At 35.0% G+C, this 24,609-nt stretch overlaps 2 protein-coding genes and 1 non-coding gene across 3 annotated transcripts in view; 1 reads left to right on the forward strand and 2 right to left on the reverse strand.

Moving 5' to 3' along the window:
- Positions 1–2,668: 2,668 nt before the first annotated feature.
- Positions 2,669–2,741, reverse strand: Trnar-acg (transfer RNA arginine (anticodon ACG)). The gene has a single exon. It is a non-coding gene; the product is annotated as a tRNA-Arg (tRNA).
- A 105-nt stretch (positions 2,742–2,846) lies between these two features.
- LOC123529711 (protein rolling stone-like) overlaps positions 2,847–24,609 on the forward strand; it is a 50,831-nt gene continuing 29,068 nt past the window's right edge. The window contains exon 1 of the mRNA XM_045310212.2: positions 2,847–3,016. The gene's annotated coding sequence lies outside the window, so the exon portion shown is untranslated. The remainder of the gene's footprint in view (positions 3,017–24,609) is intronic.
- Positions 12,907–16,373, reverse strand: LOC128547671 (uncharacterized). Its single transcript, XM_053520745.1, has one exon. The coding sequence runs from the start codon at positions 16,371–16,373 to the stop codon at positions 15,606–15,608; it is 768 nt and encodes a 255-aa protein (XP_053376720.1). The 3' UTR covers positions 12,907–15,605.

Consider the following 24,609-nt stretch of genomic DNA (forward strand, 5'->3'; position numbering starts at 1 on the left):
TTGCCCTGAAAAAATACTTGCCTGCTTTCGTCATTATAGTACAACATTTCAGCTTGTTTTCCTTCATTTACAAGAAACTTTGTAAGTATTGCCGAATACAGACAACAACCTCATGAGCTTTTTCCCAACAAACAAAAGTATAATAGAGACTACTAACAAGAATAAAGTGGCTGAAACATCTACATCTACATCTACATCTACTATGTACTGCCCAACAATCATTTCTGATCATAACTGGGAGGCTTGGACAGACTGTTAAAAGATGAGCAAGGTGCAAAGTTAGAAAGAACTACAATTACTAAGATTAAAAACATAGATATAAATTAGAAGGTTACAGTTGCCAGCCTCTCAGTGAATAGAATCAAACTGGGGCTGGCTGTAATACATGTATAGTGGAAGACCATTCCAGGAACGAATTGTTCTTGGAAAAAAAAGAGTTAGAATGGTATTGCGTATGGGATTGTGGGATCAAGTAGTTTAGGTTCCTTGTAGGTATGAGGTGGTTATGGTCAACTGCAATGAGACTGTACTTAATTTTAAAAAATATAATAAGTGAATTTTTGATGCCGCGTTGTTCAAGGGATTGCCAGTTGAGATCTTGAAGCATTTGGGTGGCACTGCGTGTTTGACCTTAGTTGTTACATACGTATCGATCGAGCTGCAGATCGTTGTACTCGTTCAATTTTGTATGTGAGGGATTTTTGCTAAGGGTGCCATACATGCATATAGAGGAACAGTATTCAAGCTGTGGGCGGACATAGGTGTTGTAAGCTGTTTCTTTTACTTTTCTGTTGTTTGTTTTGACATTTCTTTTGATGAATCTAAGTGAATTATTTGCTTTCGGTGTGATGTTACCAATGTGTTTTGACCAACTGAGATCTTTACTTAGTGTGACGCCAAGGATTTAGCAGCTTTTGTAGTTTTTAGTGCTATATTAGGCCCTATGGAGTGTATACTAACTCTTAGCCTGCTGCAGGCGAATTTAACAGCCTTTGCAAACAGCTTGGAACCAGATCAGACACCGATTAAATCGGCGTCTGATCAGGTTCCAAGCTGTTTGCTACTCTGACAATATTTCTTCCAATTTTGGAGCAAATTGAATGAACTTTACTATTTTAGCAGATGACATTTCCAGCAGACGACAATTTATCTAGCATGCTAAAGGCTAAGTTTGTAGATGATAGGTAATCCTCAAAACCTCACACTTATCCGGATTGAACTCCATTGACCAGTCCTTTTCACAGGCTTCTAGGGAGTGGAGATCATTTTGTAGGGATTGGGAGTCGAAGGAGGATTTTACCGTCAGATAGACAATAGTGTCATCTGCGAAAGGAAAGGTAACCGTATATATATATATATGAGTGTTGATCCAGGAGAAAATTAATGTCTCTGGAGCTATAAACATGTAGTCATCATCATCTATAATGAAAAGAAAACAACAAAATTCCTACCCAAGTATTAAACTTTTTGCAATATTTTCTGACTTTGTTCCTAACTTATTGAGATATAGACATGTACAGAAAGCATATATATCAGTTGAGATTGCCACATGTCACTGACATTATTGTCAATTAGGTCCTATACTTTTGTCACTTATCAATAAAAGCCTAAGCACTTCGCAGCAAACTTTTAACTTGTAAGGATGGCACTTGACTGTATCATATATTATATGATGAGGTGCGTTATTAGCTCGACTATTCAAAGAATAGGGGAGCTATCCTACTCGCCCCGGCGTCGGCGTGAGCGTTAGCGTACACTAGCGTGAGCGTCACACAAATGTTAAAGTTTCCGTACCACCCCAAATATTGCTTTGATATTTTGCATACTTGTTTACCATCATGACCCCAGTCTGTAAAAAGGAAGAGGCAACTCTATCAAGCATTTTGACTGAATTATGGCCCCTTTTCGACTTAGAATATGCTTATTGTAATTTTAAAGTTTGCGTACCACCCCAAGCATTTTCAAAGTCCATTGAGATATTGCTTTCATATTTTGCATACTTGTTTACCACCATGACCCCATTCTGTAAAAAGGAGGAGGCAACTCTATCAAGCATTTTGACTGAATTATGGCCCCTTTTCGACTTAGAATATGCTTATTGTAATGTTAAAGTTTTACTCATAGCTTAGGCGTAAAAAATGTGTTTGTTTCCGGTATCCCGACCTACCCTAAATTTTTGGCCCGACCCTAAATGTTTTTATGGCCTTAGAGAATATTTTTTTCAACTTTTTAACAAAATGATGCAAAACTGCACTTTTTATGCGTTAAATATGGCCAGTGATGTTAGAAATCAACTTACTGATGCTCTAAAGGCATATCCCCCTTATTTGTAATCGTTTTTTGACAAAAAAATAATTTCCGAAAAGACTCCCTTAATAAAAAAAAAAATCCAAAAAAAAAAATAATTTTCCAACCTACCTACCCTAATTTTTTGAGCATGTTACCGGAAACAAAGAATTGTTTGTTTTTAGGCCTTATTTTATACTATCAAGCACTGAGAATAGTCGAGCGCGCTGTCAACTGACGGCTCTTGTTTTTATATTAAGTTTTGGGTGCAGCAAGTGTAAAAATGTCAAGATTTTCTTGGAATAAGTCCGACTACTTCCTACCAAGGATACCTAGTTTGCCTGCACACATTAGTTATTGATACCAAACGAAAAAAAAGTAACGATCTCGGCAGGACTCGAACCTGCAATCTCCTGATCCGTAGTCAGGCGCCTTATCCATTGGGCCACGAGACCTTCATGAAAGGGTGGAAGTAAATATTAAACTATATTGTTTTGTTTAGAAGGAAGATTTATTTATAGTCCCTACGTGGGGAAAACCATTTTCTTTGGTCAATAACTGACACCAATAGATGACTATGACCTTATGTTTCACATAATTTTTTAGGTAAAATAAATAACTTGTCTTAAATTCATAAATTTTGAAGTCACGTGACAATAATATATCGACTGGCGGAAATCATTATTATGGACTAAGTTTCCGGGTTTAACGTCTCCATCGCTCGGCAAGTGTAAGATACTTCGTTGTTATTCAAAAATGTTTACCAGTAAAATACATTTTGTTCATGATTTTACCAATTTATTGATACAAATAAAATTTGTGAATTGAAAAACTTTTAAAGTGTAATAGAAGTCGGATAATATCCTCGTTGTACCAGTTTCAGTGACCCTAAGAATACCACTGGCAGAATCAGATAAATTGGGCTATTCCAGATAATATCTGAACCCCCCCTATGGAAGGCACTTTTTTTTGTCCAAGGGGGGTATTTCCTGGCAGTTGTCCAGGGGGGGTCTGTCGAGGGGGGTGTTCTGGAAACGGTTTGTCCAAGGGGGTCTTTTTGGGCAAAAATGCCTCCCATAGTCCTGTCCAAGGGGGTCTGTCCAAGGGGGGTTCTCGAAAGAGTTTGTCCAAGGGGGTCTTTTTGGGCAAAAATGCCTTCCATAGGCTTGTCCAGTGGGGTCTGTCCAAGGGGGTTCTCGAAAAAGTTTGTCCAAGGGGGTCTTTTTGGGCAAAAATGCCTTCCATAGGCTTGTCCAGGGGGGGGTCTGTCCAAGGGGGGTTCTCGAAAGAGTTTGTCCAAGGGGGTCTTTTTGGGCAAAAATGCCTTCCATAGGCTTGTCAAGAGGGGTCTGTCCAAGGGGGGGTTCTGGAAACGGTTTGTCCAAGGGGGTCTTTTCGGGCAGGGGGGGGGGGGGGGTTGTCCAAGGGGGTTCTGGAAACGGTTTGTCGGGCAAAAATGCCTTCCATAGTCTTGTCCAAGGGGGGTTCTGGAAAGAGTTTGTCCAAGGGGTCTTTTCGGGCAAAAATGCCTTACAGTCCTTTCCAGGGGGGTCTGTCCAAGGGGGTTCTCGAAAGAGTTTGTCCAAGGGGTCTTTTTGGGCAAAAATGCCTTCCATAGGCTTGTCCAGGGGTGTCTGTCCAAGGGGGGTTCTGGAAACGGTTTGTCCAAGGGGGTCTTTTCGGGCAGGGGGTGGGGGGGTTGTCCAAGGGGGTTCTGGAAACGGTTTGTCAGACAAAAATGCCTTCCATAGTCTTGTCCAAGGGGGGTTCTGGAAAGAGTTTGTCCAAGGGGGTCTTTTCGGGCAAAAATGCCTTCCACAGTCCTTTCCAGGGGAGTTTGTCCAAGGGGTCTTTTTGGGCAAAAATGCCTTCCATAGGCTTGTCCAGGGGGGTCTGCCCAAAGGGGGGGTTCTGGAAACGGTTTGTCCAAGGGGGTCTTTTCAGGCAAAAATAACTTCCATAGGCTTGTCCAGGAGGGTCTGTCCAAGGGGGTTCTCGAAAGAGTTTGTCCAAGGGGGTCTTTTTGGGCAAAAATGCCTTCCATAGGCTTGTCCAGCGGGGTCTGTCCAAGGGGGATTCTCGAAAGAGTTTGTTCAATGGGGTCTTTTTGGGCAAAAATGGCTTCCGTAGGCTTGTCCGAGGCGGGAGGGGGGGGGATCTGTCCAAGGGGGTTCTGGAAACGGTTTGTCAGAGGGGTCTTTTCAGGCAAAAAAGCCTTCCATTGTCTTGTCCAGGGGTTTCTCTAAAGAGTTTGTCCAATTTAGATGGTTTTTTGGGGCAAAAATGCCTTTCATTGTCTTGTCCAGGGGGGTCTGACCAAGGGGGTCCCGAAACGGTTTGTCCAAGGGGGTCTTTTTTTTGGACAAAATGCCTTCCATTGGGGTTCTGGAAACGGTTTGTCCAAAGGGGTCCTTTGGGCAAAAATGCTTCCATATATACAGTCCTTGTCCAGGGGTTCTGGAAACGGTTTGTCTAAGAGGGTATTTAATTTTGTGGCATAAATGCCTTCCATATTCTTGTCCAGGGGGGTCTGTCCGAGGAAGGTTCTGGAAACGGTTTGTCCAAGGGGGTCTGTGTGTTCGGGTTTTACATCTTACTTTTTTCAGTCATATAAACGACGGGCCAAGGGTGTCTTTGGGCAAAAATGCTTGCCATAGTCTTGATGCCTTCCAAAGTCTTGTCCAGTGGAGTTCTGGAAACGGGTTGTCAAAGGAGGTTTTTCCCGCAAAAATGCCATCACTAGACTTGATCAGAGGGGGGAGTGTCTGGAAACTGTTTATCTAAGAGGATCTTTTGGGGTCATAATCTTGTCCAGTGGGGTCTGCTCGAGACTGGGTTGGTCTGAAACCTGCTTGTCTGGGGATCTTTATTTATGGGCAAAAATGCCTTGCATAGTCTTGTCTAGGATGGTTCTCAGAAGCTGGAGCATGGAGGTCTTTTCGGGCAAAAATGCCTTCTAATTCCTTGTCCAGGGTGGGGCATCTGGAAACAGTTTGTCCAAGGGGGTCTTTTCAAGCAGAAATGCCTTCTGTAGCCTTGCCTTAATGGTTTGTCCAAGGGGTCTGGAAACATATTGTCCAAGGTGGTCTTTTCAGGTCAAATGCCTTCTGTAATCTTCAGCTTCTCAGAGGGGTCCTTTTCAGCAAAAAATGCCAAAACATTTGCCTGGGCAGGGGGTGGGGTCAATCAGAGGGTGGGTCATGTTTAAGACTGTTAAGCCATTTGTCCAAGGGGTCTTTTGTGCAAAAATGCCTTCTATATAATTGTGTCTGGGAGGGGGTCTTCTAAGGGTGTCGATAAGCAGTTTGCGCAAGCTAGGGTGTCTTTTCAAGCAAAAATGCCTTCCGTAATCTGTCATGTCCGTGCGTCTCTCAGAGGGGGATCTATAAGCAGTTTGTCCAGGGGTCTTTTCTGTGGAAAATGCCATGCATAGTCTTAACTGCAGGGTTTGGTAAATAATTCAGTCAGTTTCCACTATACTGATGTTTTCATTTAGTTGTTGGAAACAGGTAAAACAAGATAAAATATATTTGTATTCAAGTAAAGTTATATACCATACATGCACAAGTAGGATATATAAAATTATTTGGTGATCAAACATGAAAAAGTCTTGATACATAATAATTATGTTTGAGTAAATGATTTTTGTGTATGAATAAGCCTAACTTGATACAACTTAAGGTATTGGACCCCTAATAGTTATGTTTAAAAAATGGCATTTGCTTGGTATATTCTTAAAGTCCACCATGTTTCGCACTGTGTTGCAAATTTTAAACAACTTTTACCGTGCCGTTTTTTGTAAATTTTGTATAATTTATGGTATTTCCTCAAGCTCAAGTAGAGACAAATTTCAATGTCATGGCCACTTTCTAAAACGTATGCAGAGAAGTCATTACACCATTAATTTTGATAAAAGAAACATCAAACAATTGTTAAACAATTATAAAACTGTAAATATCATTTTTTCTAGGGTGCCTCGAGTAAACTGATTTAATGAGACAGAATTCTAACTCCAACATTGAAAAATTAAGGCCGAATCCTGTGGGTCTGTTTTGAATTTTGCTCACTATATCAAAAATAACCTTGGGGCATATAAGTAAAACCTACCTGCATTTCTTCCACAATATGTAATCTAAAGAACGAAGGCAAAATAGAGAACTTTTACCGCACGTAACTCAGTATATATTTTTAAAGATGTCTAACTCTACCCCTCCTGATTCAGAGGTAAATTCACTTTGAACAGCAAGAAATCGCTTATAAAATGACTTTTTTTCCACTTTTGTACAATACATCCATAGTCTTGAAAGAAGTAAAAACTTACTAGAAAAAAGGAAAATATTGAAAAAAAAATTTGGTCCCAGTGGGGCTTGAACCTACGCCCTCCACCCCCTGAAAATTGCAGTCAAAGTAGGTTTATTGTAGGAATTGAATACTCTTCAAAAAGGAGGTACTCTATCACGGGTCCAATACCTTAACTGGTATATGTGTATTCATATTTTGTCTTATTTAACCCTGCTATTATCTTGAGTTCAGATATCACAGTTTTTCGGCAGTTTGCATGCTGTTCATTTGCAACATGTTTGTGTAAATTCAGCAGAATGGAAGTTTCAATATTAATTTCTGTAGATAATTATATTCCCTTAGACTTTGATAATTTGTCACAACATAAAATCTGCAAGTGTGAACAGGTGAACAGAGGAAAAAAATATTTCTTCTCCTAGCAATAATGTTGAATAAAGTATAAAGTCCAGTACAAGTTACACTTGATATCTGCAAAATTTCATCATGACAGAACATTATGATTGTTGAGTGACAGCTCTTGGAGAAAGTGGATTTTGTGTGAAAATGTGAAAAATTTATTTGGGTGGTATAGCTTAGGTAAAAAAGATATTAGACAAGAGCACCGCAATGCAGAGCAATATATACACTAGAAGGTATGACCTTTGACCCCTAAGTGTGAACAAAGGGTTATATCAGAGGATGGGAGAAAAATTAAAAGAACTTGACTGTTGAAGCCCAAAGGAATGGAACTACAAAAGGAAGAAAATGCTAAGTCCACAGAAACAAACAATTCTAAGTCTACAAAAAAATTCCTTCCCAGGGACAGATATGTCAAAATACACCTAAAAATTGGAGGTACCATCCATGTTGTACCACAGAAAAGTGGTCTCAGTTTTTCCCTAAGGCCAGTAATAAAAAAGTTACAAAACAAGCTATTTATAGTAAAATAAAAGGGAAGTAATTTAAAAAAAAATTATTGTGTGTGAACAAAAAGGGTCTGCCAAATAAAAACAAGAGCACCGCAATGCAGAACAATTGTATTATACACAAGATATAAATTCATATGACCTTTGACCCCTAAGTGTAACCTTGAGCTGAAGCAGGCTACCCAAAACATGCGCTCTGCACGTCGTCTTGATGTGTTGAACATTTGTGCCAAGTTTCTTTGAAATCTTTCAAGCTGTTCAAGAGTTACAGATCGGACACGAAACAAAGTCATATGACCTTTGACCCCTAAGTGTGACCTTGACCTTGAAGTGAGCCATCCAGAACATGCACTCTGCACCTTGTCTCTATGTGGTGAATATTTGTGTCAAGTTTCTTCAAAATCCTTCAAGGGTTTCAAGAGTTAAAGAACGGACACGAAATTGCTAACAGACAGACGGACACCGGGGGAATACTATAATACGTCCATACCTGCCCAACAACATTGAAGAATACAGTATAACGAATACATCAGGTACATAACACTATAAATCATGATAGATTATATTTTAGTGACAGGTGTTGGAGAAAGTCTTTGTTTGCTGTCACCCAACCCCACTTTTTCAAGTTGGGTAGGTAGGTAGGCAATTCCATTTTTTTTGGTGGGGGGATTAGATGGGAGGATTATTATACTTTTACCAGTAGATATATGATTGTTTCTTACAGAATATTTCTTCTGTAAAAATAAGACAAATCTGTATATGTGTTGTATAAAAGGATGAAATTAATTAATACAATTTAAACTTTCTTACTTACTATTTTGCTCACTTGAAATATAATTGCGGCACTTGTCATATTGCAACTTAAAAGAAAATTGACCAGCATTGTCCAATAAAAACTTTTGGGGTAGGTAGGGAGACAGCAAACAAACATATATTTAATTTTGGCCTTGGGTGATATAGGCTAAAAACAAGAGCTGGCACAATTGGTGACAAATGTCCCCGAAGTAGGCCCAAGAATGCCACAGTTGTACGTGCAAAAAAATCACGTATCATTTTGTGACCTTGACCTAAGAGGCTATGGTAATAAGCATGACACATCTCAATATGGTTAACATTTGTGTCAAATTATTTTCAAATCCCTTGATAAATGGCAGAGTTATGGACCAGACAAGAAACACCTTTGACTTCTAAGTGTGACCTTGACCTTGGAGCTAGGGGTCTGGGTCTTGTAAATGACAACTCATCTCATTATAGGGAACATTTATGCCAAGTAATTTCAAATCCCTTCATCAATGGCAGAGTTACGGACAGGACAAGAAACAGACCGTGTTAACCTTTGACCTCTAAGTGTGACCTTGACCTTGGAGCTAAGGGTCTGGGTCTTGCTCATAACATGTCATCTCATTATGAGGATCATTTAAGCCAATTAAGTTCAAAATCCCTTCATGAATGGCAGAGTTATGGACTGGGCACAAAACATACCCTGTTCACCTTTGACCTCTAAGTGTGACCTTGACCTTGGAGTTAGGGGTCTGGGTCTTGCGCTTGACATGTCGTCTCCTTATGGTGAATATTTATGCCAAGTTATTTCAAAATCCCTTTATGAATGGAAGAGTTACAGCCCGGACAAGAATTAATGGGGCGCACGGACGCACAGTGCGATTTTAATATGCCCACCTTCGGGGGCATAAAAAATATTTGCATTCAAGTAATGTTAGGTACAGTAACACTGACAAGTTGGACACCATATACACTTAAGGTGGTTCGCGGGTTTCCTACGAAAATTTCGAAGTATGAGATACAAGACTAATATTTGGTCTGTATGTACTAACATATCCTGTCTTTCATTTGGAGTAAAAAGAAAATCGTTCCGAGTCCAAATTTCCTTTGAAGAGCGCCACCTGGCGGCACATATATCTTTCAAGGGAAATCGCCATTTTTCTGTAATAATCGCATTAACATTAATGTTATTACATTTTTTCAAACTCAGGAATATAGCTAAATTCAATGTTATTGTTTACATGTTGCGTTTTGTAAATTATTTCATTTGGAAAATGCTTAAAAAAAGAGATATCCGTAGTAGGGGTGGGGAAAATAGTGAAAATATTCAATGTATTTCGTGGCCGTTTAGCCGAAATAAAATAAAACGGAACGGTCAAAGTTCTTGATTTTCAAATATATTCTTTTTTAATCATTTGTGAACAAGAAAATAAAATAAAAATAGGGGGTCTTCACGGCAGATTTTTTGTAAATTTACTTTTTATTTGTTTTGGTAATCTAAATATTGTGACGTTGATACACCAATGACGGCGTTAACGTCGCGCAAACGCTAACTTCATTATGTCTTTCATTGATATAAACAGGACCTTCAGAGTTCACAAAAAAATCTTTAGAATCGTTTTTATTTGAATATATTCACATGATGTACATTGTTGCGTATTTTACAGTCAAAGTATATTATCTAGTAATATATATCAGAGTCAGTTAAAGCTACTTGCCCACAGTTTGGGTGAAATTTTTCAACACGTTTATGTTCACCAAGTTTGGCACAAAATGTGAATATGTCCCGCTAAAACATGTACTATAACTACTGAATATGGTATAAGTGGTTGAATTTTTTATGAAAATGTTTAATCTTGCATAACTCGCGTATCTGGCTCCGTATTTAAGGGTTAGTTAAGTGGTGGTGGGGGGAAGAAAAAATCTGGTTATTAATAAAACCCGGCCCGGCCCGGCCCGGCCCGGCCCGGCCCAAACCACGGAAATAGCCGATTCCGATTGTACGGAAACCACCGTAAACTTACGGACGGAAGGCTAATATAATTACGAATGATATCGTGTCCATATCGACTTACATATTTAGAATTTAGTAAAAAAAAAAAAAAGAAAACACTGAACTTTATGATGCCCGCGAGGAACTTCTTTGATGAATGGGTTAAGACTGTGTTCTTTCTGGTTGCAAAAACGTCTTAATATTATTTGTAAACTTGTACACAGGAAGTCGTTATACATAGCGTTGTTTTGACGAGCCTTCTAATTAGTTCCCGATATTTTGTATCGTTATCATTATATACTATTTTATAATTACGTTTTGTCCAAAAAATTGTTATAACAACTTTATTAAAAAATTGTTATATTTCGAAGAAAGGATATCCTCTCGGGCCTCAAAGAGTTTTTGTTTCACCTGTGCATTCCCAAAGCCTAAATAATTCTTTGTGTCCGGTAACATGCCTAAAAATAGTTAGTAAATAGGCAGGGTTTTTTTATGATACTTTTTTGTTCAAATAGACTTTACAGAAATTATTTTTATGTCAAAAAAAGAAAGAAAATGAATACGAATAATTTCTAATATCACTGACAATTTTTAAAGAATAGAATGAGCACTTTTTATTAAAAAGTTTTTAAAAAATCTCAAAGACCATAAAACATTTAGGGTCATGTAAAAAGTTTAGGATAGGTCGGGATACCGATTACGCACGAAGAATGCAGCGTTGAATATTGAAAAGTGTTACACACGGTACCCCATATTTCTGCAATGTACCACAATGTATTCAATGTGTGACTTTCATCGTACGTCAATTCAGTCGACTAAGTTCAAGAGATACTCAGAATACTGCGTAAACAAACCTATCTCACAATTTGTTTCTATATATTTATACAGGAATATTTTAAAAATATGGGGTACCGTGTGTAACACTTTTCAATATTCAACGCTGCATTCTTCTGCATTAGGCTTTGGGAATGCACAGGTGAAACAAAAACTCTTTGAGGCCCGAGAGGATATCCTTTCTTCGAAATATAACAATTTTTTAATAAAGTTGTTATAACAATTTTTTGGACAAAACGTAATTATAAAATAGTATATAATGATAACGATACAAAATATCGGGAACTAATTAGAAGGCTCGTCAAAACAACGCTATGTATAACGACTTCCTGTGTACAAGTTTACAAATTATATTAAGACGTTTTTGCAACCAGAAAGAACACAGTCTTAACCCATTCATCAAAGAAGTTCCTCGCGGGCATCATAAAGTTCAGTGTTTTCTTTTTTTTTTTTTACTAAATTCTAAATATGTAAGTCGATATGGACACGATATCATTCGTAATTATATTAGCCTTCCGTCCGTAAGTTTACGGTGGTTTCCGTACAATCGGAATCGGCTATTTCCGTGGTTTGGGCCGGGCCGGGCCGGGCCGGGTTTTATTAATAACCAAAAATCTTATCAGTTTAGCCGCTATGAATAAAACGGAGCAGTCAAAATTCTTCATTTTCAAAGATAGGTTTCTTTAATTATTCACCGACAATAAAATAGAATAAAAGGAGTGACTTGCAAATTTACATTTGAGCCATGCCATGTGAAAACCAACATAGTGGCTTTGCGACCAGCATGGATCTAGACCAGCCTGCGCATCCGCGCAGTCTGGTCAGGATCTATGCTGTTCGCTTTCAAAGCCTATTGCAATTAGAGAGGTTGTATGCGAACAGCATGGATCCTGACCAGACTGCGCGGATCCATGCTGGGCGCAAAGCCACTATGTTGATTTTCTCATGGCGCAGCTCATTTTACCTTTTGTAATGTTTAATTGCGAAACTGAACGACATTCCTTATTGCTTTTCAATATTTCAAGTGACTAGCTAACACCGAATCTACTGTTTACAAGATACGAAATGTGGTGAAACTGCTTTCCAGACAAAAATGAAATACATTTTTAACGAAAAGGAATTAACATTTTAAACGGTGGCAAAAGCATCAATATGTTTCTTTTTGTTATGATATATAACTTTATTTAGAGATTTTGGTTTTATATTCTAATTGTGTATTATATATATATTGCTTTTAAAACCTATATAAACCTATATTGAATATTTTCAATAAAATGAATCAATGTGTTTTATTTATTAAATATGTTCTATATGGAATCTTAAGCAGATGATGGATAAATGAGATAATGCCTCTTACGGTAAAAATCTTCTTCGGTCTGTGAACTTGAAACGGTTTCTTGAATAAAGTTACACTTTATATCTGCCAAATTTTATCATGATAGGATATGTGATAGCAGAATGACAGCTGGGGCCGTAATCATAAAGCATCTTAAGTATAAGTTTTGATTTAAGTTGAAGATTTTACTTAAGTTTGTGGTGATTTCAGCTTAAGTCTAAGTAAAAAACTTAAGTCCTATTCATAAAACAGCTTAAACTTAAGATATGTAAGAAATGACTTAAGTCATTATAAATTATTTATAAATTATATAACGTTGAATATTGTGAAAGGTTGGTCTTTTTGTGAGTTACTCTGAATTAAGGAATGACTATGTTGTCATTAGTTTTTGGCTTCCATACTATAACCGGCTCATATTCGCGCCTTTATTATTATGACTGTTCTTACTCATTTTGGGGAATTACACATACAACTCGCTTTCTGTGTTCTACTATATTTATTTTCAATATTTAATTCCAATATCCATGTCCATCATTTGTAACTTTGCATTTATTTACTAATATTCTTCCGTCAAACTTCTAACACTACTTCCTTCTATCACTACCTCTTTCCTCTCCCTTCTTCACGACCCTTTCATTCATTCCTCAACCCTTAAGATTTTCATGTATTAACACACCCTTTTACAAATATTAGCCAATAGACATGTAGCTTCCCATATCAATCATAATTAATTATTCTCATCCCAATATGGTTTCTGCTATTAGAACTCCCAGACTCAAAGAACTTGATAAGTAGGTGTTACTTTCTTTGAACCTTAATCAGGCATAACTATCCTCAATAGTTGGTCCAGTATTGTAGACATGCATAGATTATATGCATCAATTTGTAACACCTGTATGGAACCCACATTCAAAGACTTATCAATTACTATCAGCCTGAAGCTAATGCTTTATAACTAATTACCTTTACATAAATCTCATTGTCTAAATGTTAAATGTATCTTGAATATTTATTTTAAACATTATATATAGTATAAAAAATTACATCATAAACATCACCCTGTCACACATCCTCATACTCTCTAAAAATTTGCTCCGCAAATTAATTCATTTTGAACACAGTAAATATTGAAATATTGTAAAGACTTGCAAAACTTCATATAAAAGATTTACCTCAATATAAAAATTACGTAATAAACATCATTACAAAACTTAAAGACATCAAATATTTCCTTACATTTGACATTTAAGTATGATGGACATGGTAAAACAACATTTCATACATTGTGGCATGCATCAAATCAACATATAAAACAACCATGATGATATTACAATGATATTGATTCGAGAAAATTGATCACTATCATTTTATTATCTAATATCTATTTATGACTAATAATTATATGTGCAATTAAGTCACAAAACTCCTTTCCATTCGAAAATATTTTAAGAAAGAAATTGTAAAATGCACTCTTCTTTTACTTAAAAATGCTAGCTTAACAAATTCCTTTCTTTTCGAAAACATTTTAAGAAAGAAACTACAATATGCCTTTTTTTTGGGCATAAACTTTATACAAAGACTAACTTGCCAGCAGTCTACCTTATACTACTATTCATCATAATCATCATCATGAAGATAAAATGTTATTCTTAATTACATTTTTTTATCATCCTCAGTATCAAGTTACAAGGAATATAAAAGTGATCAAATATTTACAGCAAAATATTTCAGTGTACACTTAAAATGATTGTCTGAATTCATTGTATAAATGATTGTCTGAATTCACTGTATTCAGTGTTTGTTTGTCCGTATTTCACGATCACATCACACTGTACAAAAAGTTCCACTTGGCCTCTTCATGAGTATCTATTTAAAGTCACTGTCTCTAATCACATTACTCATAAATTTTAACACATCAAATGTACTTTTACACTGTTTCATTTTCTTTTTGTTTCATTTAAATCTCAGTACAACCAGTGTTTCTGATTTCTACCATAAGAATGCCTTGTGAACTTACATATTAAACTTCTCAGAGTACATATCTTGGATTTTACTCATAAATACTTCACAGCAAGAGCATATATTAATTGCGCCATGACAAATCTATACTTTCCCCAAGGATATATCTATAGCTTACTAATTTTGAAAGAGAACCCGGATACTAAAAGTCTTTAACTAGACGTTTCCCTCTAATTCCCTTCCTTTGGAGCTAATATTCTTCAAGAACATGTAAAATGTTGGTGTTACTAGGACACAATTTTATGTTAAACTCCATCATTTTATATTTTTAAGTCTTTCCGGACAGACTTTTTGCTCTGTATGTTTATTATTACATACATTTTGAACTACAGAATTTTTATTATCACATGGGTATCACTATGCATGTAACTTGACTATACAGTCATAAATAAACAAATCAGGTTCAAGTAAGAATAATAAATGCTTGTGCAACCCAACCCCCAGAAAGTTAAACCAAAGTACTTGCAAGATTTTAATTTGTAATTTGCATTCACAAACATCAAAATTCCATCAAACCAAATTTAGACCATTCAACACCATATGTAAAGTTAATGCTGTGGTTAAGATTTGCTGATATCATTTAATATCATTTGACAAACTATCTAATACAATTAGGTAAGCATAATTTGCTGTATAAAATTCCCTTCACCAGCTTCACAACTAAGGCCGCCGGAATTTACGGGCCTTACCAGAGAATGTGTACTTTGTATGGAAGTTTTTCCTCACATCCTCTGGCAGGTCACCACTGTAAACCCAGACACTTTTACAGTTCCCTCCGTCACTGTTTCTGTACTTAGCCTTGTAAACAAGAAGGTCTGCATTAATGTAAGCCTGCAAATAGTCATTGGGACACAAATTTTTCCAATAATGGACATTGACGTACCATCAACAGTTTCAGCATGTTTAATTTCAGAATCCGACATTTGGAACTCTTTACTAAGGCCAGCATGTTTGTACATTGATAAAGTAATACATGAAATTGAGGCGCCACTATCTAACATAGCAGCCACTGAAAATTTTCCCAATCTTACATCAACTAAATTTTTCTCATTCCCAATTTGATTTTGATAGGCTTTCCCAATATTTGTGCCATTATTTAAATTTTCCCTACTATGTCCATCCCCCAAATTTTGTGGACAGGCTCGTATCCCTATTTACTAGCTAACTGATGTACCCTTGCTGTATGCCCTATCTTTTTGCAAATATGACAAGTGGCATTCCTAAAATAGCAATCAGAAGACAAATGGTTGCACCTACCACAATGAATACACTTGTTCTTCTGTTTCTGAGTAAATCCTTGTCTTCTGTAGGGGTTGTGCCGCCATGGTTGTTGTTGTCTGTAGGTTTGTTGCCCAGATAGATTGCCTGTTGAGTCCTGCCCCGTTGGCCCATTTGATTCAGGTGTTTGGTTAAGAGGTATTCTAGCATCGTATACCTCTTGTACGTCTTCTGCCATCTTAGCAAATTTCACTAATTCACCCATAGTTTTAGGCTCCTTCATGATAACATGCTTCTTAATATCTGCCTTCATCCCATATATAATTCTGTCCATTATTTCATTTTCAGTTTTATTTAGAAGTCTTCCACGGGAGGTCACATTCTCGATATACTGCTGAACAGAGTTGTTTTCTTGACTCAAGTTCATGAATTTAGCATACAAGTTGGCACGGTTACTGACATTGTCAAAACGATTTTTAAAAGACTCCTTAAGGTCATCAAAGTTCCTTTTTACACCTTCTGTTAAATTCAAGTACCACTGTTCTGCACTTTTAGGCATTACCAAACAGAATTGCACACATTTTTCTTCTTCAGTCCACTGATTTATTTGTGCTACCTTTTCAAATTTTTCCAAGAAAAAGTTCACATTTTGCCCATCTTGATACTGTGGAGCATTAACTGCCATCTTTGCTCTCGGCATTTTGCTATATTAACTTGTACTAGGAGAAAATTTCTTATACTTAATTTACATCATATATTTCACTACTGTCCTTTGCCATTTTATAATAAGATGAAACCATATTCCCAATTCAAAATCCACATATTTCTTCACTATCACCAAGGATCTCTACTTAGGATTAACTCCACCATGTATAACCGGCTCATATTCGCGCCTTTGTTATTATGACTGTTCTTACTCATTTTGGGGAATTACACATACAACTCGCTTTCTGTGTTCTACTATATTTATTTTCAATATTTAATTCCAATATCCATGTCCATCATTTGTAACTTTGCATTTATTTACTAATATTCTTCCGTCAAACTTCTAACACTACTTCCTTCTATCACTACCTCTTTCCTCTCCCTTCTTCACGACCCTTTCATTCATTCCTCAACCCTCAAGATTTTCATGTATTAACACACCCTTTTACAAATATTAGCCAATAGACATGTAGCTTCCCATATCAATCATAATTAATTATTCTCATCCCAATATGGTTTCTGCTATTAGAACTCCCAGACTCAAAGAACTTGATAAGTAGGTGTTACTTTCTTTGAACCTTAATCAGGCATAACTATCCTCAATAGTTGGTCCAGTATTGTAGACATGCATAGATTATATGCATCAATTTGTAACACCTGTATGGAACCCACATTCAAAGACTTATCAATTACTATCAGCCTGAAGCTAATGCTTTATAACTAATTACCTTTACATAAATCTCATTGTCTAAATGTTAAATGTATCTTGAATATTTATTTTAAACATTATATATAGTATAAAAAATTACATCATAAACATCACCCTGTCACAATACATTTGTCATTTTTAACAGTGTAGCTTCCTTTTCATTATGCTGTCCAAGGATATCCAAAAGAGTGTATATCAAAATCCCCTTGATCAAAATCCCCTTCACTGAAAAATGGCTGGGTGTTACAAAATCCCCTTCATACTTTTGCAGGGGGTATCAAAATCCCCTCTGTGATTAACATTATAGATATATAGATATCAGTGCTCCAAATTATATTATGTTTCCTAAAGGCATTGTATTTACGTGCTTTATGCAGTAGACTTTAAAGTTGTATATAGTTGTATTTGAACTTGATGAAATAAGTAAAAATCACAGAGGGGATTATGATACCCCCTGCAAAAGTATGAATGGGATTTTGTAACACCCTGTCATTTTTCAGTGTAGGGGATTTTGATCAAGGGGATTTTGATTGTCTCCCTATCCAAAATGCTTCTCCCCCCTAAAACATCCATGAACTTATGATGCTATTTATCCACAGTAGCCTTTGGGCAGTAATTTAAAGCTGCAATACACAAGGTACCATAAAACATGTATGCTACAATATACAAAGTAACAATAAAACCCCTGAAATGGAAGCTAACTGATCAGAATTTTCAACAGTTACCATGGTTACCGTGTCAGTTGTAACTTACTTATTATTTCATAATGGACTAGTTTATAAAAAAAGTAAGTGACTTTTTTACATTGAAATCATTTTAGGTGATTTATTAAGGTTTACATGCAACCAAGGTTGCATTTCTAACACCTTTCAAATAAATATGACCTACTGACAAAAATTAAAATCTTGTAAAAAAAATTTAATCTGACATGTAAATATCTATCTTTGATGGCTGATGAAAATTTGTTCAAGTTTTAAAGTTACAATATCTTAACGTTGCAAAATTAAGAAGTCATAACTGTTTATTAGTTTTGCATGAATGAATTAATGAATGAATATGCATATGTAGATAAATGTCTGAGTATATTATATGGTGTTTTAGAATTGTAAAGAGTATGGTGTTTTAGAATTTAAGGACGGTTGCTGCAGTTTTGGGTAAAAAAAAATCCAGTAATAGAATTTGTTCAAACTTTGTATATGAACACAGGGTCGTGTTAGAAACAGAATTATGAATATGCAAATTTGAAGAAAAATCCAGTTTTAAAGACAGATAACTCCTAAATAAGCGCGGTGACCTATGATTGTTTTTGCATTTTTCTGAAAATTCTTATCCCATAACCAAGCGATGTAAAAACATTTGTTTTGCCCACCACCAGATAAACAGATGTTAATGCATGATGTCACAGCGATCTCTCCTATAGGAGAGATCGCCGTGACGTCACGCGTTAACATCTGTTTATCTGGTGGTTGGCAAAACAAATGTTTTTAACACTGTTTGCGTATTGAATCAGAATTTTTAATTTTTAATAATTTTTTTGCTCATTTATGGATTTCAAAATTCAAAAAGATTTGAAATACTAACGATCTTCATATTTTTGTATCCAAATATCTTTTTTCAAATAATAACCGTTTTAAATGACATATAATTTTAAAAGCGGCGTAGTGATTTTCACAACCTTTAGAAAAACAGTGTAAGTTAAGCGTTCATAATTAATCCATTTTATTTCGAAATAACATTTAAAAATAATCAATAAATTGCTTGTTTTATAACCTTTCCATTGATCAAAAAATTATTTATGTAATTTGTGTTTTAAAAAAAGTTTAGACCGTTAGAAAAACATCACTGTTAACAAAAAAAACATGGACGATCGGCTTCTGCCCACCCGATCACTGTCTTATCAGTTCTAAAAATAGAAAATACACCGGATTTGTATACAAACACGATCTCTCCTATACAAAGTTTAAACAAATTCTATCATTAGGAAATTTTTGCCCCATCTCTCATACAAGAAACTACAGCAAGACTAAGTGTCTTTAATAGCCAATAAAGAATTCAAGGCAGAATGGTTTGGTAATCAAATTGGTCACTTTAAATTACATTTTATAATTTTATGCAACAGACTCATCACCTGGCACAGAAACAAATCTGTAGAAACATTTTGTTTTAATTTTCTAAACAGTGCAGTCCAGTTCAATATATATACTGAATGATGAAGATTAATTAATAATAATACAATGTATTTGTTGCTCTGGTTGAAACATCTGATTGTTAACCCTTACCCTGCTAAATTTCTATAATGAACTTGAGTACCATGTACCATTAACTGTTAAAAGAGGTGATTTCCAAAAAGATACTGACTGAATGGCAAACAGTGCAGATCATGATCAGGCTGCATGGATGTGCAGGCTGATCATGATCTAAACTGGTTGCAAAGGCAGAATCAGTCGTGTCCAGCATGATAAGGGTTAAACAATATTATTCAACATAATTGCAGTTGTTACAATGTTCCATAATTACACCAACATAGAGGATTGAGTAGGAAGCTAGTAACTTTTTTAGAAACTCCCTATGTATATCCCTATACATAATATAATATCAAGGTTACAAAATAAATGATCTATGTTCCATGTTCTGTTTGCAGTTTCTTTGTTTAACAATATGGTATGAGACATAAATTTGTCAAACTGTAGTATAAAAAACCGCCGGGAAAGGAATTCCTTTTCAGATATAATATTTGAACTGATAAACTTAACTGAATCACCTCTGATTGAGACTAATGTTTTGTAGTATCTGTTCAATAATAGGTAGAACTTATTGTACCTACTGTTCTGTTAATGCAATTAAATATACACTACTAAGAAAAAAGCCATCGTTTTTACAAACAAAAAAGAAGAAATTGAAAAAAAAAAACCACCTCTTTAACAATACTTTGCAAAAAAGGCCTAATCTAATATTTGTCACTTTTATGTGCAGCATGTTTGTATCTATGGAAACCAATTCTATGTAGAAAGGAATTAAATTTTGATAGTTGTATATTAAACAGATTATTTGACCTGATGCTTAAAATATTGTTTTTTTTTTTAAATTTGAGTTTAAAAATGAGGCTCTCTCAAAACTTGTTAAAACTTGTATCTTGTAAAAGTGGCCTTCAATTTTAATATGGAATAGAGTTATAAACGTAATATTATGTGAAGTACGCTTGCAAAACACTTAAACAAACGAATGATTCGAAAGGAATAAAAGATTTTTTAACCTTCATCTTTTAATGTAAATAAACATAATTCATCAATATTCTTTTAGTAACTTAATTTAAAAAATATTATAGTTCTTACAAGGAATGAATGACAGAATCTTCCCCCCCCCCCCCCCCCCCCCCCCCCCCACCCACTGCTTAGTTTGACAAAGAAGGACAAAATTTTACTTAAAGAAAAAATTAAATTAAAATTAGATTAAGAGATATTCCAATTACCTGCAGCTTCAGAATGAATCTATTTTCAATCTGTTTTGGTTGCACAACTGAGATAAACAAAGGGAGGTGATAATAATTTTATAAAGTAGCATTTTTAACTGATTTTGGCAAAATATGTACTTGTTAAATTATGCAAATCTTTGATACAGTAAACTATTAATTGCTTATATTCTTATTATTCCTTAGGTAAAATTTTAACACTATCTTGTTCTGACAACCAGGATAGGAAAATCAAATTATAAAAATACTTTAGGTGAAAATCTGATTTATACATAAAAGTCTAGTGTACACAAATAAGTGTATGATCATTACCAAATCCACTCTGATTAACCATCCTGAAATCCTTGCATAGCAGAAACATTGGTAATAAGTTAGGCATCAGTGGAGTTTCCTTCAAACACAGATATTATGTAATCTTATGTAACCAGCTGATAAGGATAGTGAAATACAATGGGTTGTGGTATATGACAAAATGACAGATCTATATCATGGGACTGTACATGCATGTGTGATACTGTAAATTTTAAGGTCAAATTCTTTTGGCTTATTTTAGGTTTTATTTCAAACATCAGATTTTCAAATTATAATTATTACAGAAATGCTTGTTTATGTATGAATTACAATATCAGTATCTTTATTAGTTCTTTAAAAAAAAAAAAAAAAAAAAAAAAAAATGTGTCGGTGCGACGTTAAACCCAACAAAATAAAAAATAAAAAGTTCTTTAAAATGCTATTCTGATTTCTTTACATTAAATTGTTGTTACAGTAAAGAATTATTTCAATTTGTTATCAAAAGTGTAAAATGCAGGAAATCCTACTTTTCCTGTGGGCAGGAATTTTTCTATTTTTTTTTTTTGTATAACAGTCTGCCACACTCAGATACATGGAACATTGGAATACATTGAAACATATAGGAAAATAGTAAAACACAGGAATACAAATAGTTAAAACAACTCTGAGGACTTTAAGAATAGTACAAGAGAAAATTGTGACTTAATGTTATATCATTGTTATTGTTATTGCTGAATAGAACACGGAATAAATTTATAGAAACTTTAAGAACTGTTATCAATCAACATAACTGATTAAGCCCTACAGTCTTGGGCTGACCCCCCTGTCACTGGGCAGCTTGTCGTTTAAATGCGGAAAATGAACCCACAGGGGCACTACCCGAGCTAAAACCCCAATTACCCCCCACTGAACCAGCGAGACCCTGTGGGGCGCCCTACGACACATGTCTATTAGTGCTGTTTTAGATGCAATTCACATAATATATGTTTATTTTTATTACTTGATGAAAAAAGAAATAATAATTATGTTTCCATTTAATGTTAAATTTGTTTATTTGTTAATTTAATAGAATTTTGTTGTATCAACTTTGCCTGGTTAATTGTGCCCATTAAATTTAACAAAATAAAAAGAATCCTTATGTCTATTTACTATAATCTTGCCTTTTAAATATATAACACATCTTAAGAAGAGAAACAATTTTTTTAAACAAACATAGCTTTATTTGAAAGTAGATTTAGATTTTCCTGATGCATGTTCTTCATAGATAGTGTTTTTTTCTTTCTTTTCTTTCAATTAAACTGGAATCCCAGTGGAAATAAGTCTTCAGACTTTTCTGGGCTTTCCCAGCATCAGCATACTATTCCAAGTCAGGATCTTTGTCATCTTGGATTTTGTTTTTAATCAAGTAATTTTAGCATGAATTTAAAGAATATGATTATCTAAGAGCATCTTTCAGAGTCGATAAAATTCTGTATATTTTCTGTGATCATTATAAACTGTGTGATATTATTATTTTTGTTCAATTTAGATGTCCAACATTAAAATTTTATGCACACGTTTTTATTTTTCTATCGTTTTAATACTATGTTATTATGTTATATATTTGTATGCTATTTCTGATGCTAAATAAAACTAACTAAAAATCAAGGAGAATGTCAAATACATTAAGTTACGAGGGGCATTCAATATATAGTGACACAAACAAAATATTTCTAAAAGTATATTTCAAATCACACTGAAACTTTGAAGCTTACATATTTATCTTATTGCGATTAAAACGCTAATTGATTATGAGGTCATGTTGTATGACGTTTTTATAATGTGACATCAAATGACATCACTCAAAGTGTCAAGGCCGCGTTTACATTGCAGGATCAGCGCAGCTACATAAAAATTGAAGTTCAGCGTAAAAAGAGCACGACAGAAATATCTGAAGCTCTAAGAGAAACATGCTGGACAAATGCTCAGTAACCAGACTTTGAGGGATTTAATATGTTAAGCTGATTTAATTAATTATGCTTTTTTCAAACTATTTCCTATGTGTCACTATATATTGAACACAGATCAAACAGCTTTTTTTTCTACAGTTCAATATTGTTTCTATTTGAGACAAAGTCCCTGCGCGCATTATGACTTGGGCAGATGAAATCCCACCTTTTATTCTTCTTTGAATAAAATCATTTAATCGAAACAATTCAACAGAAATAAGTACTGGCAAACTTCAAGATGATCATATTTATTAATTTTTCATTATGAAGTAAAAATCTGGATAAAACTGAAGAAATATCAAAGGGTAGATTTTTTCTGCCTTGGCCAAATAGAGTAGAGAGGATTTTGTCCATTTATTATGTTATACCTAGTGTGTGACTATTCAATGGTTGACAAGTACCCGCAGCAATACTGATGACGTTTTACTCCACGTACTAGGTTTCCTGGTAATCTATGGTAGAAACTTTTCATAATACTGGTACTGGCGATAAACCCGAACAGAAAATGAGATTTTTTACCTGTAACTTTTTTATTTCTGCAAATTGAAATCAATGGTCGGTATCAAAATAAAGCTTAACCTTTGCTAAAAACTTTACATAATTCGAATTTATATTTAGTAAGCAAACTCACACGAAGTGAGGGCCTGAAAGGGGTATGTCAAAAGGGGACTTTATGAACGTTGACTGATGATAAATTCGAACCCTTTGTCATTTACAAACTTTTTTTGGTATTATTATATTGAAACTTTCCCCAAAAAGCTGCAACAGTCATTCCTGATCAAGTAATGAAAAGTTAACAAATGTCAGGCCTTCATGTTTCGACAGTGAGCATGCGCAAAAAAACACCCTCTTCCCCAGTAATTTTGGATAAATATTTTTTATACAAATTTATGTAAGTCATTTATTTATACAGAATATTTACCAATTTTGTTTTTGTTTACACCAGTTGGTGTTGTAAATGGAAACTATTTGATGGTGTGTTCAATTTTATAAATAACCGCTTGCAATCGAATATTTCCAAGGTGTTCGACTTTATCATCTGTCCGGGTTTATCATCAGTACCAGTAGTGATTCCGGACTTCTCTAAGACTCAGGGAATTAGACATTGCAGATCAAAATGCAAGTTTTAGCAAGTAGATAAGAAGAGCACCACAATGCAGAGCAATATATTATATACATCCAAAAGCATGACCTTTGAAACCTAAATGTGACCTTGACCTTGGTATGGTGAACTTTGTTTCAAGTTTCTTCGAAATCCTTCAAGGGGTTCAATAGTTACAGAGCTGACACGGAATTGCTAACAGATGGACAGATGGCGTATATAAATTCTCTTTCCAAAAAAAAATGCAAGTAGAAAATCTTGTTGAATTCAAACATTGGATTAACAAGTGGTCCCAATATAGAGGAAAATAGCAATTAATGCAAAATGGCAGAAAGTGATCAGGTGACATGATGAATTTGATATTCATGAACTGTTGATAAAGGTTTCATACATTTTATATAATTATAACAAATGGATATTTTAATGTTCATGAAAAGTTTTCAACGTTTCATGAAATAAGTTTGCCAGAGATACATAGTTCATGCATGCACTACAATTTTTTTCACAAAATTAACCTTTCATGATCACACTTTATGAACAAATCATCAGCAATTAGTGAACAGTTCTCAGATGATCATAAACTTACTGAAAGTTCATGAACTCATGAACTTTATGTAGACTGGGATTCATAAAAAGCTCACAACATTGATTTCTTTGTTTGATTTAGGGTTT

Source organism: Mercenaria mercenaria, chromosome 13 (assembly GCF_021730395.1).
Source record: "Mercenaria mercenaria strain notata chromosome 13, MADL_Memer_1, whole genome shotgun sequence".
Classification (NCBI taxonomy): domain Eukaryota; kingdom Metazoa; phylum Mollusca; class Bivalvia; order Venerida; family Veneridae; genus Mercenaria; species Mercenaria mercenaria.